The sequence below is a fragment of the Marmota monax genome, unplaced genomic scaffold (assembly GCF_021218885.2).
Source record: "Marmota monax isolate L192 unplaced genomic scaffold, Marmota_monax_Labrador192_F-V1.1 WCK01_AAM20220418_F8-fsc00157, whole genome shotgun sequence".
NCBI classification, from domain to species: Eukaryota; Metazoa; Chordata; class Mammalia; order Rodentia; family Sciuridae; genus Marmota; species Marmota monax.
In genome coordinates, this window is record NW_026694573.1 from 2,296,778 (window position 1) to 2,315,056 (window position 18,279).

Here is an 18,279-nt window from a genome sequence, read left to right on the forward strand (position 1 = left end):
CTAAATAAAATACAAAATAGAGCTGGGGATGTGGCTCAGTAGTCAAGTGCCCCTGAGTTCAATTACTGATAATCCTCCCTGCCCCCCAAAAAGAAACCCTGTAGAATCTAGGTGGTGGGAATACGGGTGTTTACTTTAAAATTCTTTGAACTTTTAAGAATAGCTGAAAACTGCCATTTAAAAGAACAATGGAAAAGACCAGGCTCTAAGTACATAATGAGCATCTGCGTGCCTCATGTGTGCCTAGAACAAAATAATGACACAGAAGTGATATACTTGCCACACCTGAATTCAGAGTTGGAGTGCACCTAGTGAGAATCTTGTCCCTGTCTGTAATGCTAACTTCAAAGGGCATTTAGTCAGCAGCCACATCATGTAGCCCCAGGAGTACCCTGGCCAACCATCCCATTGGTCTCTGCTTGCAAAGTCCTTTTACTTCCTTGCTGCCCTTACAGTCTCCTGAGATAACACTTCAGGATGGGTAACTACTTGTGAAGGAGATTTAGCCTCCTTAATAAGGCAAGGGCTATGTCCTGGGCTTGGCCCTCTCTCTGCAGACTCCTCCTACTTATTAGCTCGAGCCTGTGCTTACATGCTCTACCATTCCTGGTTTAGTACTACTGTGTTCCCTTTCCCACCAGTAATCAAGATTCAGCATAGCACAAATGCCTCACTCTATGATGCTTAGTTTTACTTCTGGGGCCTGTTGTGCCCTTACTCACCTCTGTTATAGAGGTGCTCTGAGTTGCTCTGGTTATATGGTTTCTCCCCTGCTAGATTGGGTGCTCCTTGGAGGCCACATGTAGGCCTGTCTGTTCTGTTTATTCCTGGTGTCTGACAAAGTACCTGGTACAGACTAAGTGGAAATGTGTCTGAACTAAGACAAGGAAGATGGGGAAAATCAGAATCTACTCACTAGTTTAAGAAAAATAACCTGTGAAAGGAATCATGAGGGAGCCCTTGTTTTTCAGGAGCATGAGGAGGGTAGTTTCCTAGATTTCAGAGGCACTGGATGATGTTAGTGGCTTTGGCTCCACAGTCTCCCTGAGTCAGTGACAGTAAGGTCTCCTGATGAGAAGTGTCTGCAGTCTCTGACAGCTGCAGTTATAGTGAGTTCCCCAGCATCCTCACTTGATCAAGGACTTTGGTTAACAACCTCTTACTATTTTAGCTGGAGAACAGGAATAGCTTCCTGCAGTGACCAATCTGTAGTAATTCCACTTTCCACTTTTGCTCTTGAGCCCTTCTAACACCTCTGATCAATCACCTGCCTTTTGTGTGGAACACCTGGAGTGGCTTCTGCTTTCCAGCCTGGGAACTGACCAACAGAGTCCCAGGGATCCCACATCTTGAGGTATTGTTTCCAGACCCCAATATGATGATAAAAACAACGAGGAGAGGATGGATATCTACCTAATGAAAACCTCAAAGGAAAAAATCACTGCCAAAACCACTATTCCAAAACTCCACCCTTGGCCTCCTGTTCCAACACAACCTCAATGCCACTTTGGCCATTTGTCTGCAGTCTCTGCAGACACATCTGCCTGTCAAGGGATATCTCTGGCTCCTTCCATGTTGCTTCCATGTAAAGCATTCCCCCTTCCTCGCAATTCTTTACTTCCCTGTCATTTCTAGGGTTCTGACATAAGCTTTATTCTCTCTCCTCTCACCATATGTTCTGGAAAATCCAGATTTGTATTTTCTTTTTTTGTACATTTTTAAATTTACCAACATTACCACCTTGTACTGTATTCCTGGTGCAGTTTCTATCCAGGTCCATATAAATCCCTCTAATGGATCAGCTTAGCCTTTACCTCCTTGATGAAGCTTTTCCCAGCTTTGCTTGCCCATACTCCTGATCTGAACAGAGAACCGTGTTTGGACTCCCTTGTGGGAAGCATTAATTACAGAACTAGGTCTCCACTAGGAGTTTCTCAGGGGCAAGCACCTAAATTTCCATTTCTTTTTTATCCGTCTCCCAAAAGAGGCAGATACAGAGGACTCTGTAACACTCTGTAACTCTTTGGATTTGCTAAACTGGTGGCTGCACTTTCCATGGGAGGAAGGGAGTCCTGGAGTGAACCCTTTTCAGAGAGATGCTCACATACTATGAATCTGCTGAAAAAAGCAGGCAGCAAGAAAAAGATAAGAATCAAAAGACAGTCTATTATACAAACAAGCAGTTGCCAAATAATTACATTCATTACTCTTGAATAAAGAAAGGAAGGACTTTCAGTTTCTAATAAAAAGTGTGTGTGCGTGTATGTGGTGTGTGACTCCTACAAGTATCTAAGTAAAACTCTCTGAATTATTCAAAAATCTAAATTAAAGGAGGTGCTTGGAAATGAACATGAACCAATGGAATCTTAAGGAACAGAATGTTCTAAAGACCAAGGGAAATGTGGGGCCTGATGGTGCACACCTGTAATCCCAGCAATCTGGGGAGCTAAGGCAGAAGTATTGCAAATTTGAGATTAGCCCTGGCAAGTTTGAGGCCAGACAACAGCAACTTAACAAGACCCTGTCTTAAAAACAAACGAACACAATGAATGCTCAGCAATCAGACTGTTACTCTGAGCACATGGCTGGCTCCTCTCTTTGGAAAGTGGTGAACCCGATGTCCATGTTTCCTAGCAAGTACAAGAGTTACCCTGTGCACATACCCCTTCTGTACACACTGGTACTATGCATCTAAAAAAATGAAGTTAAGTCAGGCACAGTGGCACATGCCCGTAATCTCAGCAACTTTGGAGGCTGAGGCAAGAGGACTGCAAGTTTGAGGCCAGCCTCAGTTGCTTAGTGAGACTGAATCAAAATAAAAAATAAAGGCTGGGGATGTAGCTCAATGGTAAGAATGCTTACCTGGTATTCACAAGGCCCTGGGTTCAATCCCCAGTACTACCAAAATCAAAAACAAACCCAAACCAAACCAACCCATTAAGTTAGGTTGTGAAAACTTATGTCTTCTTGGGACTCCATGCATCTTCCTTCCTTTCCTGACTATTTCCCATGTCCAGTCTTCATGATTTTTCACTCTCATGCTCCTTGTCTTCCTAGCACTTCACTGGCTTATCAGTGTTTCTCTGTCCTGACTGGTCACTGTGTGTGTACTTAAAGTCACTGTGTTTACTGCATGAAATTCTATGTTCTTAATTCTTAGAGAAACATTCTAGGTAGCTGGGGATGGAGCTCAGTGGTACAGTGCTTGCCTAGCAAGGCCCTGTGTTCAATCCCTAGTACTGGGGGGAAAAGGGGAAGTCCTAGGGCCTCAAAAGTTGCATGTTAAAATTTCCCAATGTTTAAAATGTCGTATAAAGTAAAAAACCTAAAATTTTCAGGAATGAAGGCCTCAAACTTATTCTATCCCATGAATTTATTTTCTCAAAAAATAATCAGGTTTTTGGGCTGGGGATGTGGCTCAAGTGGTAGCGTGCTCGCCTGGCATGCGTGCAGCCCGGGTTCGGTCCTCAGCACCACATACAAACAAAGATGTTGTGTCCGCCGAAAATTAAAAAATAAATATTAAAATTCTCTCTCTCTCTCAAAAAAAAAAAACAAAACAAAACAAAACCAGGTTTTGGAGCTGAGGCTATGCTCAATGGTAGAGCACTCACCTAGCATGGGTGAGGCACTGGGTTTGATCCTGAGCACCACATAAAGATAAATAAATAAAGTTACTGTGTCCATTTACAACTAAAAAATATTTTTTTTTTTTTTTTTTAAAGAGAGAGTGAGAGAGATAGAGGTAGAGAGAGAGAATTTTTTTAATATTTATTTTTTAGTATTTGGCGGACACAACATCTTTGTTTGTATGTGGTGCTGAGGATCGAACCCGGGCCGCACGCACGCCAGGCGAGCGCGCTACCACTTGAGCCACATCCCCAGCCCAAAAAAATATTAAAAAAAAAAAAAATCAGGTTTGTAAGTCCCCTTGTGCCTAAACACCAGTCTTACTGTAGCTATTACTCTAGAAACTGTCATTCAAACTTCATGTCACTGTAACTGTAGGTCAATATAAACTGCCAGAAATTAAAAAATTCCAAGTATATTCACAATGGTGAAAGACAGAATGTATTTTCCCCAGTTTTAAATTCAAAAGTGTCAGTATAAAAATGTATATTTAAGTAAAGAGGAATACATTGAATTCTTTTACTTTCTAATGACACTTATATTCCCTCTCCTTCTCTAGGGTTAACTATGTGGTTAAAGCTCCAGGTACCTGACAAATTTAAGATCTGTATCCTGGCTGAAATCTAGCAGTCTCTTCAAAAATGAGTTCTTTGAGCTTTTCCTTAGGTAAGTCATCCAATTCCATGTCAAACTTGAATGGTGCTTCAGCGATGGGCTTTAAGAGAAGGCAAAACATTTATTAGTCAAAAGTTGTTCTTGTTCAGGCAGTAATTTACTGATTAGATTCATAAAATGACTCTAAATTACATTCTGAAATTTATACAACAAGATTGAAGTCTCATAAAACCTGAGAGCACCAGGGCTTGGAGTGTAGCTCAGTGGTAGAGCACATGCTTAGCATGTAAGAGGCTTTGAGTTTGATCCCCAGCACCATGAAATAAACAAAAACATCTGAGAGTTCTGATAAACATTGTATTTGTGCCCATACTCCTGAAAGCACCGTTCTCATAAGCATTTAATAAATGGACTGGGGGGTAGGGATGTAGTGGTATAGCACCAGCCCACCATGCACCAGGCCCTGGGTTCAATCCCCAGCAAAACACACACACACCCACACACAAACAAAGCAACTGAACCCATTTTGTTTTTTTGTAAACTTATCACAAATCCCAGAATAACTTGCAAATGTTTCAAGGTACTGGATGTTGTAATAACAGAAATGTGCTGTTGTGGAGGTGGTATGTTTATATGATCCAAACCCATGAGACTAAAATAAATGCATTTGATTAAATTATAGCATCTTTGTTATGAGGAACGATTATAGAGCTGTTAAAAATGAAGCTGCAGCTGGCTACAGTGGTACATGCTCGTAATCCCAAAGACTTGGTGAGATCCTGTCTCAAAAAAAAAAAAAAAAAAAAAAAGGGGAGGGGGGGCGCTAGGGATGTAGCTAGGCACAGTGGCGCACACCTGTAATCCCAGCAGCTTGGGAGGCTGAGATAGGAGGATCCTGAGTTCAAAGCCAGCCTCAGCAACTGCAAGGCACTAAGTAACTCAGTGAGACCTTGTCTTTAAATAAAATACAAAATAGGGGGGCTGGTGCTGGGGCTGAGTGGTAGAGTGCTCACCTAGCACATGTGAGGCCCTGGGTTTGATCCTCAGCACCACATACAAATAAATAAAATAAGGGTTAAAAAAAGAAAAGAAGAAAAAAATATATACAAAATAAGGCTGGGGATGTGGCTCAGTGGTCAAGTGCCCCTGAGTTCAATCCCTGGTACCAAAAAAAAAAAGGCTAGGGTTATAGCTCAGTGTTACTGTGCCTAGAGTTCAATCCCCAGTAACTGACAGCCCCCCCGAAACAAAAGCTACAAAGATGCCCATGTTTTGCATTTGCATTTAACAGAATGAACACTAACCCTACTTTAAAAATTTAGATATAGAAACATAAGATTATGAAGATAATATTCCAAAATTTTACTAAGAACTGCAACTAAATTAAACGATTAAAGAGATCTTTTAAAATATCTTTCTCCAAGTTTTTTGCCTTTGTTTTTTCCTGGTCCTGGAGATTAAACCCAGGACCTTACGCATACAAGGCAAATGCTCTATCACTGAGTTATATCCCGAGCCCCACACATTTTTAATTTAATTCTTACCATACTGTATGCATACTCAGAAAGTTATTTAAGAAATATATAAACTGTTTAGGTCAAAGAACCTCCATATATACTGAATGACAAAGATAATTAATTACATATTTATTCATTTAGTAGTTAATAGATGGACAGAATGCTTTTATTTTATTTTTTTAGGGTGCTAAGTATTGAACCCAGAGCCTTGCACATGCCAGGCAAGCACTCTACCACCCAGCCCATATTACATTTTTATTTAGGGGGGCAGTACTGGGGACTGAACACATAGCCTCAAGCATGGTAGGCAAAATTTCTACCACTGAACTACATTCCAGCCTCTACATTTTGATTTTTTTTTTTTTTTTTTTTTGGTGCTGGAGACTGACATGGGTCTTGCACATGTTAGGCAAACGTTGTACCCCTGAGTTACATCCCCAGCACCTATTTTTAAATGTCCACAAACTAATGCAATGTTAAAGAACTAAGCTGAGGGCTGGGGCTGTAGCTCAGCGACAGAGCATTTGCCTAGCATTGCTGAGGCACTGGGTTCGATCCTCAGCACCACATAAAACTAAACAAATAAAGGCATTCTGTCCATCTATAACTACCAAAACAAAACAAAACAAAAACAAAACTAAGCTGATGATGATGGCAACTGTCAATCAGTGGTTGAAAAGACCCCCAGATCTCACCCACCTAATCTTCATGAGAACTTAAGGGGGAGGAAGTATGAACCTCAGATACTATAGTATGCTTTGGCTACTTGAAAGGGGAAAAGGATTCAAGTTCCAAGAGAAGAACAGGTAGCTCTCTCTGGAGGGTGATCTGTATTTGGGATCATACTAGGAATCTTACATATAGGTGCACTGCCCAAACTTGTTGATTAGGACACAGAATCTTAGGAAATCTTTAGCTCACAAGGCCAGGATGAGACACATTTTCACCTGTTTCCATGTCACTGACTGAACTGTAGTATCTTTGCAAACTGCCTCAAGTATTTTTTTTTTTTTTGGTGGGAGATGGATGTGGAAGGGGAAGCCAATTAATAAATACTCCCTTGTTTTGATTTCTATCTTCTTTCTCTGTATCAGCTTTTAGCTTTGCTAGTTTTTCATTTTTCTTTTCCATTTTGTCCTGTAATTTTAAGATAATACACTTGCTTCTTTCCTTTAAGAAGAGGATGTGGAGGCTTTATTTTCTATTTACGTAAGCTTCAACCAGAACAATCTAAACTTTTGGCTCATGTTGAATTTTTGTTAACCTCCAGAGAATAAAGGTTAAACTGAATCCATAGAGGAACCAGAGAAGTACAGTAAGAGAACTGTCTTGGAGTGAACAAGACACCAAGTCTCTTTTACAGGGATGTCTAGTCGGCTCTGAAGAGCTGCACATGCCCCTCTGGTCACATTAAATCTCTCAATAAAACAGACTCTTGTGGCCTATCTCCAGAGAATGGCATACCCAACACAGAGTTGCCAGGCACAGTGGGAACTGTCTAGACTGACTTCTCACTCAGTGTGTTGCCTTCCTTAGCAGGCTGCCAATTCATCTCCATCCTCAAGGTCAGTACATTTGTCTTTTCCTTCTCTGGACCATGTCAATGGTCTCCAGCCTCAGTTCCCTGCCCTCTACATACTCTACATTCCACACTGGTGAAGCTATTCCCCGTTATCCATGTACTGCAGATGACTTGGAGGAAGTCTTTTGAGGTAGAAAGGTAGGTCTTGGGGACAGGGATCTCAAACTGTGTCCCACAGTGCTTGTCCTCAAGGTAGAGGAGGTAAATATGTTGGGAGGATCAGGTATGCAACCATAACCTCACAAGCTGAACATGGTTAGGCCTGTTGCTCACTGGTCTACATCCCTGAACAAGCAGCCAGGAGCATGGACTCTTACCTCATCACTTGGGTCATAATACTGCTCCAGATATGGATGGGCCAGAGCCTGCTCGACTTCAATTCTCTTATGGGGGTTGAATGTCAACATTTTGTCCAGTAAATCCAGAGCTACAAAGATAAAGGTTTTGTAATGTGAGAAGCAGAAGTATTCACTAAAATACTTTCCATTTAAGTAAACTGATCCATAAAAAATGAAATGAAGCATTACTGAGGGGCAACCAGCTAGCATACTGAATGCCTCTGCTGACCACCAATCACAGATTTCAATGCTCAGCAAGATGGAGTGGTTAGACAAAGGCTAAAAGTGGAAGATGAGGACACAAACTTACATTTGCCTAAAAAATGTGACATTTTCCAAATCACTGATCTGTAGTTATCGAAAGCAAAGTCCTCCTTTCAGATTAACTCTGAAGTCATTTTTGCTATGGTCATTTTATCCATCAACACAAAGGAAAGGTCTCTACAGTCATAAAAGACAATAGTCTTTTCAGGTCCTGGCTAACAGTCACGTGTGATCCACAGGCTATAGGCTTACTACTTCCTAGATGGGAGTCTTTCTGGAAGGCCCAAAGTTAAAAGCACTCTTTTGATCTGGCTAGGTGTAAAGAGTTGAGCATTTCCTTTGCATCAGAAGCCCAATAGGAGGATCAAGTGCAGATCAATGGGAATGGAACATATGGGCAGCTAATGAGAAGCCTACCCTAGCCTCTGTAGTTAGTGACCACCTCAGGTCATGACTGTGGCCAAAGGGCAAGGTTAACACTGCCTGGGACAAAGGTTTGGGAAAATATAATGAGATACTTCCTGTATTAGAAGGAGTAGGATTGTACCAGAGATTGAAACCAGGGGGGTTTACATGGAGCTACATGTCCAGCCCTTTTTATATTTTATTTAGAAACAGGGTCTTGCTGAGTTGCTTAGGGCCTCACTAAGTTGCTAAGGCTGGCTTTGAACTCAAAATCTTCTGGCCTCAGCCTCCTGAGCACTGGGATTACAGGCATGAGGAGTAGGAATTCACAAGAAAAAATAGATGCAAGAAAATACATTGACTGGGCGTGATGGTGCATGCCTGTGATCCCAGCAGCTTGGGAAGCTGAGGCAGGAAGATCAAGAGTTCAAAGCCAGTCTTATCAACTTAGCGAGGTCCTCAGCAACTCAACAAGACCCTGTCTCTAAATAAAATATAAAAATGGGGGCAGGGGGGAGGCCTGGGCCTGTGGCTCAGCAGTAGTGCACTTGCCTGGCATGTGTGAGGCACTGGGTTCGATTCTCAGCACCATATATAAATAAACAAAATAAAGGTCTATCAACAACAAACCAAAAAAAAAAAAAAAAAAAACCCACCACCACCACCACCACCACCAAAAAACCCCACAAACACATGCATAAAAGAATACATAAAAATGGGCTGGGGATTTGGCTCAGTGGTTAAGCCCTTCTGGGTTCAATCTCTGGTACAAAAAAGAAAATATTTATGTATACATTACGGTTTTGAAGATCAGGTTACAAAAGGCTCTTCTTTTAAAAACATTTTGACTCCTTTCATTTAACAATGTTTAGACCAATGTTTTTCAACTTAAGCAGCAGGTTCTCTCTTCAAATTAAATCCTAACAGGAGGAGCCTCAAAATATGGAATGGATAAAAAAGGAACTACCTGATCTTTTCTTGAATCCTAGTTCATAGACCTTCAGGCACCCCTGAAAAATTCAAGGCTCAAGTATGAGAACCTACTGCAAGTCTGAGAAACTACTAGTCAACGACAAATACAGTTCTTTTTTTTTTTTTTTAATATTTTTGTTTTAATTAGTTATATATGATAGTAGAATGCACTTATGAACTTTGATATATCATACATAGATGACTCATTTTTCTGAGTGTACATGCTGCAGAATCATACGGGTCATGTAGTCACATATATACATACGGTAATAATGTCTTTTTCCTATCTCCATACCCCCCCCTTCTACCTAATCTAACGTTATTCTTCCCTAGTGTTCCCCTGCCACCCCACCCCGCCTTATTGTAAAATAGCATCCGCACATTAGAGAAAACATTCAGTCTTTGATTTTGTGGGATTGGCTTATTTCGCTTAGCATGATATTTTCCATCTCCAACCATTTACTGGCAAATGCTATAATTTCACACTTCTTTCTTCCAAGCTGAGTAATATTCCACTGAGCATATGCCCCACATTTTCTTTATCCATTCATCTGCTGAGGGACATCTAGGTTAGTTCCACAATTTAGACATCTGAACACAAGTTCTTTATAGAGTGTAAATTATCTTAAAACAAAACCAAAAATATGTGCAAGCTTAATGAAGTTTCTTTTCTAATAATGATTATTTCTTACTTTATTTTAAGGTGGCAATGTCAATCTTGCCCATCTCAAATTAGTACACTAAGACCTAAGAGTAGAATGGTAAAAGATCATTTAATAATCAAATGTATATGGTACACTTTAATATTTGTGATCAGTTTAGCTTACTTTCAAGAAAAGTTTTAATCATTGATTCATTAAAAAAAGTCAATCAACTCTTGAAAGTAGATAAGTAAAATGTCCAAAGTGACTGCTTGTTTACTAAATGAGGGTCAGGGAGGTATTCTGTTGCCTGAGGTTATTGTAAGGGTGTGTGCAGGGCTGGGGCTGTAACCCAGTGGCAGAGTGCTTGCCTAGCATATGTGAGGCACTGGGTTTGATCCTTAGCACTACATTAAAAAAATAAATAAAATAAAATAAAGGCATTTTGCTCATCTACAACTACAATTTTTTTTTTTAAAAAAGGAAAACAAAACAAACAAAAAACGAAATAAAGGGTATATACGTGTGCATGTTCACATATGTTATACACACAGTTCTGACCCCCCCCTTTCAATTTCCTTTATTGAATGCCACCATAGGGCCAATCTCTTTTTTTTTTTTTTTTAAAGAGAGAGAGAGTGAGAGCGAGAGAGAGAGAGCAAGAGAGCGAGAGAGAGAGAATTTTTAATATTTATTTTTCAGTTTTCGGCGGACACAACATCTTTGTTTGTATGTGGTGCTGAGGATCGAACCCGGGCCGCACGCATGCCAGGCGAGCGCGCTACCGCTTGAGCCACATCCCCAGCCCCCAATCTCTTATATTTAAGAAAAAATAATAAATGTCATAAATGACACATTGGACATAATAAAGAGAACTTTTCTCATATCTAATAAGTGTAAGTGGGTGCTGTATTTAAGAAAAAAAACCAAATAAACCAGACAATGAATTTCTACAATTCATTTCAAATTTATTTGTGTCTTTGTCTACAATCTTTTTAATACATATCTAAAATGTACTTTAGGAAATTATGGAATAATGACACTTTGCTTTATATGTTAGAAAACATTTTGGAGCAGGGATCTCCAGACAGGTTTGGCCTTGACTGAAGCAGTCTGGCCCAGCAGAAGAGGTGTTCATGCCTGCAGCTGTAACAAAGGGTCTTCAGATTGGTGAGGTTTAGGAGGAGGCCCTCTTGATAGTCAAGACAATGCCACATGATGGTCAAGAACTCAGATACCTCCAGCTCAAATCCTAGTTGTATCCAATACTTGGTAGATGTATGTATGAGAATTCTTAGATGTATCATGAGCTTTAGATTCCTATTGTCAGTAACAGGTAATAAGACCTAACTTACTTCCTGCTTTGGACCATCCCTTACCACAAAGAGCTTCCAGATACTTTCCCTATGACTTTCTTGAGAGGCAATGAAGTCATTTGGGCTTTTTGCCCAGTACAGTCTATGCTAGGAAAAGGTTGAATCTGACCACAGATTCTAACAGCACTGTTTCTAAGTTATTGGGGGGTACTTCTCCCTGGCTCACGCTTGTTGGTGTAAGTAGTGAATCACTTCGAGGCAACTTGTATTTTGTAGCTTAAGCATTTCTAAAACAGATCTGTTAGCTCTTTCTAACTAAATCTTAGGACCTTAAACCTCCAGATAAAAATTTCAAAGGAAGGTAGCTTTTCTCCCCCCACTTGAAAAATAACTGAATCTCAGCTTTCTTTTATTGCAAGTGCTATTTCTGCATTATTCACAGCTACCAAAGGAGAAAAGGAGAGAAATGGGAAGCAGCTGGCAGGTGCTGATCCCATAGTCAGAGTGCTGGGCCTCCTCCTCCCACGCTACACAGCAATCTGCTGGCACCATTCACATACTATGAATCATGGTTCCCTGTGTGCATGCTTACTTGGGAGCAGGTTTCCTTCCCCTGAAAGAATGGAAGTTCCTTTGAGGCTGGGAGTACATCTGACCATGATACATGACTCTCCTTAGTGTCCTCCCAGAATCCCATATTTGTCTTAAGTTTCAAGGATATATAGCAATCTGGCCTCCATCATTCTCTTCTATTTATTAGCTCTTTTCCCCTCCTGGGCAGATCCTGAGCAGGCCATTTGCCTGGCTCTCTACAGTATCTCTTCACCTACTCAGCAAAACTTTGATCCTGGATCAATGATGCAACCTGTCACTTTTATCCCCAAATGAAGGTTCTGGGCAAGAACCTTCATTTTCAGAGAAAATGCCCAAATTGTACAAACTGTACAAACTCTGCCTCAGTAGCCCCAATTCTCAAACCTTATGATCTTAGAACTTCTTATAACTCAAAAATTACTGATGATCAGTTTCATTTTATTCCCCCGCCCCCACCTTTTTTAAAAAGATATCATCTTGCTATGTTGCCCAGTCTGGCTTTAAGCTCTCAGTCGTCCTGCTTCAGCCTCCTGATTAGCTGGGAATTCAGGGGTGCATCACTGCACCTGTCCTCAGAATCAATTTTAAAAAGCACTTAACTTAGCTCACAGCTCAAGTAACTATACCAGACTTTTCCTTGTGAAACCATTCCATATGCAGCACAGAGCTCAGAGAGACATGTATTGAGGATGGTATCTAAAAGAGTGAGCACTCTTTACCGTTTCACATCCTCTGTGTAATTGGTGTTGATTTTAGCTGTGAGAAAATTATATGTGTGGAGCCTGAGGCCTACCCTGGTGCCATGGTCTTGCCCTGGGCTGAGTTGCTATAGTCCTGCTCACTGCTGCTTTGGTACCATGAATGTAGATAGCATGGCAGAGCAGCAGTGTAAAGATGGCTTGGTGCAACTGTGAAAACAGTTTTAACTTCATGAACACCTGGAAAGGATCCTGGAGACTTCAGGTCTAAGTCACAAATATCAAGAACAATTATGTTGTGGGTCTGGGCTGTGGCTCAGGGGTAGAGCACTTGCCTAGCACGTATAAGGCACTGGGTTCGATCCTTAGTACCATATATAAATAAATAAAATAAAGGTATTGTATCCATCTACAATTAAACAAACAAACAATTATGTTATAAAAATTCAAGATTTTCCATTTCATCAAGGCCGTTAAGAACTCCAAGAAAGTCCTGATCAACTCCTTCCTCTATTCTAACAGTGGGTTCATCTTGTATGGCTTAAATCATGGCCTTCCTTCCTATCAAGTGACCCTCACTACTCTCAACAGATGTTTCCGAGGAAAAACTGAGAACCCCAGAGGTAATATTCCTGGACTTCCCCTATCCTCACCAACAATGCCAAGAGAATTTTTTTCCTATTTAAAACCAATTCTCTCCTATGTGCGGCCTGCCCCAGCCGAACCAGTCATTTCTACTTTCACTTTCCAAATTTTTCACTCCAACTCTTGTTTTTACTAATCTTATGTGGTCACCAACTACTCCATAGTTGGAAAACCAACTTACATTTTTCAGTTTATATCTTGCCAGGTATTTTTTTGTTTGTTTTTTTGCTCCATGATGCTGCTGTGTAGTCCACTTTCTTTTTTGGTACTGGGAACTTAACTCAGGAAGTGTTTTGCCACTGAGCTATATTCCTAGTCCTTTATAGTCTTTATTTTATTATCTATCTATTTATTTAAGTATCAGGGATTGAGCCCAAGGGTGCTTAATCATTGAGCCGCACCCCAGCCTTTTTTATTTTGAGTAGGGTCTTGATAAATTGTTTAGGGTCTTGATAAATTGTTTAGGGCCTCGCTAAATTGCTGAGACTCATTTTGAATCTGTGAGTCTCCTGCCTCAGCCTCCCCGAGTCACTGGGATTATAGGCATGTACCACCATGACTGGCTATATATATTTTTTCTTTAAAAATTTTGAGACAAGGTCTAAGGTCCTGAGGGTCTTGCTAAGCAGCCAAGTCTGGCCATGAACTTGCAATCCTCCTGCCTCAGCCTCCAGAGTCTCTGGAATTAGAGGTTTACAGCTGTATGCCATTGTGCCCAGATAGCCTTTCTTAAAATGCCATCTTTTGTTTCTATGAAAACACATGACACTTTTTCTTTGCTTTGTCTAGTCTTTCTATATATTTTAAGGGGTTCCTATTTCTATCCCATTGCCCACTGAAGGTTTGTTTTCTCCAGCTTCTTATAGTATCACTCTTCTCTCTTCTCAATCTCTTATATAAAAGGCCATGGGTTAAATAACTCTCAAAACTGTCATTAGTTTAGGGTGGTCAAGCTTCAGATGAATAAATACAACTCTCTGTAGGTAAAAGAAGAGGATGTAGCCTATGATCCTATTTACAAATAATGCATGAATCCAAGTGAGCAATAACAAAGTTCATAAACTCTTCAAACAGGTTATTTGAGAAATGGAGATAAGATTTCTGACATGAACTGCATTTTGTTATTTATTTATTGTTAAATATTTTGTGGTTGTAGATGGACACAATACCTTTATTTATTTATCTTTGTGGTGCTGAGGATTGAACCCAGGGCCTCATACATGCTAGGTGAGTGCTCTACCACTGCGCTACAACCCCTGTTGTTGTTGTTATTATTATTATTTTTAAGAGAGAAAGATAGTATTTCTCACCCTTCTTCAAGATGATGGTCATGTGTTGGTTTTACCTGCCAGAGTTCACTGCCTCTGCAAGCAAGCTGTGTTTGCTATGAGGGAGCTCATGGGCTTGCCCATGTTCCCTGGCTGTGTTGTGGGAATGGGAACACTGTTTGGCCATTCAGCTGAGTCCCCCCTTGGCCACAATGACTGGTGATGGCATCTAAGCTGGGCACAAACAGGCAACTGAGATCAGTCCCATGACTTGGGCTAAAACAATCAGGAAAACAGGTCAGTTTTCTCCAAGTTCTTGTTATGTGAAACTGAAAAGGCAGGCCTCAAATAGCTAACCATCAAACCTGCCCCGAAGTTCCCTTACTCTAGCACCCATAGCCCCGTCACTTAAGAGTAACCTCTGGTAATCATTTGATGTATTTTGTTGAAATTTTCTATACACTTTCTTTTACATAACTGAAATCATACTGTATAACAAATGTTGTCTTATTTTTCCTGAGTAAATATTACTCATTATTTCCCTATCAAAACTTAAAAAAAAAATCACCTTTAGTGGCTTTACAATACTCCTTTAAGTAAATATATCATAATCTACTAAATGATTTGATTAACATTTGGCATTTGGGTGATTTCTAATGCGTGGTAGGTGACTTAAATTTAACAAGTTCAAACCAAATTCTCAACTGATATCCCCCAAACTGTTCCTCCTATATTTCCTGTGAATTGTTAACTCTTTATTTATTTACCCACTGAGGTCTTACATTTGTCTCTATTCTTTATATATGAATAATATTAATGATGAATCCAGCATCAATAAATGATAATTCACCTAACCCTCTCAATTACCATATGAGGTGGGACTGAATTTGTATTTTTGAGATGTGGAAATCATGAAACTAAGAGGCTAAATCACTGGTTCAAAGTCAAAGGCTCCAAATGGTGGCTCCCTGGTTTGAACTCAGGAGGCAGATTCCAGACCACTGGGCAAATGGTCCCTTCCATGTGATAGGATAGGAATCCTTAAATGTTACTTAGTTTAACTACTATTCAACCTAAACAGTCTAATTTCTCCTAAGTTTTAAACTTTAAGGTCACAAAATCTATTCTCTTTCCTTCATGTTTGTTTGATTTGTTTTTAAAGCTCATGAAGATTGGACTGGGGATGTGGCTCAAGCCGTAGTGCGCTCTCCTGGCATGCGTGCGGCCCGGGTTCAATCCTCAGCACCACATACAAACAAAGATATTGTGTCTGCCGAAAACTAAAAAATAAATATTAAAAAATTCTCTCTCTCTCTCTTTAAAAATAAATAAATAAATAAATAAATAAATAAATAAATAAATAAATAAAGGTATTGTGTCCATCTATAACTAAAAAAGATTAAAAAAAAAAAAAAGCTCATGAAGATAGTCTTTCTTCATTTAGTGATCAGAACAACACCAAATACTCTAAATATTGTTAGTTTTTAGATTTGATTTTTTAAAAAAAAACACTTAATCATCTATTATTTTGAAATTAATTTTCATGTGTGAGTAATGATTTAAATTGATTATCTTCCAAATAGCAATTCACCAGCCTAGCACCATCTGCTGAATAATAATCATTTCTTCCCCCTCACTGGAGTCATTTTGGAGAGATTTCTTAGTTAAGATTCCTTTGAAGAAAAATTTACAATACTATTGGCTCAAGGGACTCAGCAATCAAAAATTACTAACAAATATGTGAAAAATGTTCAATCTCTTTTAATTAAAGATGAACAAGTTCAATGCCACCCTCATCTCCATTTGGTTGGCAGACCCAAAAGTTCAATACTCAGAAATGCTGGAACAAAAAGATATGGGACAGAATTGCCAAAATGACCTCCGCAGAGACTCAACCAATTTACACTCTACCAGCAAGCTGTCTTGAGAACATCTCTTCCTCACAGCATTGACCACCCAATGTGCTATCAAACTCTTTGACTTCTGCTCTTGTGATGAGTGGGGTTATTAAAAACAAAAGGAATTACAGATATTTCAATGTTCATATTTTGTGTGAGTAAAAATGAGTGGCTTTTCCCCATATTTAAGAGACGTTCCTTTTTTTTTTTCTTTTTGGTGGGGCGGGGGGTGGGGGGCGGTGGCGCAGGTGTCCTGGGGATCAAACTCAGGGGCACTCAACCACTGAGACACAGACAGGGTCTTACTGAGTTACTTAGCACCTCAATTTTGCTGAGGCTGGCTTTGAACTCGCTATCTTCCTGCCTCAGCCTCTTAAGCAGTTGAAATTACAGGTGTGCAGCACCACGCCTGGCTTATATTCCTTTCTGTGAACTATCATTAACTAGACTTTCTTTTGAGTTCCTTGAGGTCTTCCATTCATTTTCTTAAGTTACTTTCATATTTGATACAATCTGGACTATCAGTTTTCTGCAGACCAGTCCTTTATCTCTTTGTTACTGGTTCTATGTCTAGGGCCATAGAAACCTTGATGGCACAGAACAGACACCCATATTTATTATTAAATGAATAAATTCAAATATTATAATAAAACTACAAATAACTTAAGGGCATGCTAATTGTGGCATGAATTCTTTGCAGTTTCTCTTACCAGTGGGAATATTTATTTCCCCATCACTTGAATCTGTTTTGCCTATGTGATTTACTCTGACCCACTGAGTGAGGCAGATTGCTATTCTGGGACCTGCTCTCAAAAGACCTTGTAGCTTCTGCTCTTGCTCTTGAATATTTTTGTTATCAGGAGAAGAAGCCTAGACTTGTTTATTATGGGATGAAAGAACAACAACTGTGAGGAAGAAGACCAATGGCAAGATGTGGTGAGGTCACCTTGGACCACCCTACTGGAGGGGAGTCAGCAGACCCACTCAGTTATACCAGTCTAAGAAACTCATAGCAGTTGTTTCAAGCCCCGAGTTTTGGGGTGGTTGTTATGCAGCAATAGATAGCTCATGCACCAACAGATAGGTCATGTGAACTTCAATGTTCAGTATGAGACTGATTAAGGACATTTATGGGCCATCCCTACAAGGGAACGCTCTTCATAACTACATATATGGAAGGATCTTCAAACTTTACACCTACAAATGCTAGAAGAGTGGACATTCACAGAATCCTGACATGGGTACTATTACTAATGCTATTTTATAAGTAAGAAAATAAGGCCCTGAGAAGTTGAGTGAGTAGTTTCCCTAAAGGTCACACAACTAGTAAGTGGCTAGGCTGTGGATTAAACCCAGGAGGTATGGCTGCAAAGCCTGGGCTCCAAACACATGATGCTCTACTGTTCTCCTCTGTACCACTAACTCCTATTTTTCCATTTTCTTCATTCTATTTCTATCTTTTCCCTGCATCTGTATTATATTCATCCAATACTTACATCTCAAAATTAATTTCCTAGATTTTAGTGGTATTAATTTGTACTTTCATGAACCAATCTCAAAGTTCATGACCTTAAACTAAGGAAAATAAGTATTAAAAAAAGACTCAGAGCTGGGTGCAGTGGTTTAAGAAATTCCAGTGACTCAGGAGACTGAGACAGAAAGATCGCAAGTTTGCCTCAGTAATTTAGCAAGACTCTGTCTCAAAATAAAAAACAAAAGGGCTGGGAATATAGCTTTAAGCACTCCTGGGTTCAATACCCAGCAACGCCCACCCTACTAAACAAACTTCAGAAATAATTTAATATGAAACATGACTGACAATAGAAGAGTGAAGAAACAAACAAGAAGTGGAGCCTGGAGTTGGTCTATTATCAGAAAATCTTATTATGTAGTTTT

At 39.9% G+C, this 18,279-nt stretch overlaps 1 protein-coding gene across 1 annotated transcript in view; it reads right to left on the bottom strand.

Moving 5' to 3' along the window:
* Positions 1-18,279, bottom strand: part of Mapk1 (mitogen-activated protein kinase 1) — an 84,400-nt gene that overhangs the window by 3,892 nt on the left and 62,229 nt on the right. The window contains exons 7-8 of the mRNA XM_046421134.1: positions 7,662-7,771; positions 4,220-4,345 (exon numbers count right to left, since the gene is read on the bottom strand). Coding sequence (XP_046277090.1) covers positions 4,229-4,345; positions 7,662-7,771 — 227 coding nt within the window. The 3' untranslated portion in view covers positions 4,220-4,228. The remainder of the gene's footprint in view (positions 1-4,219; positions 4,346-7,661; positions 7,772-18,279) is intronic.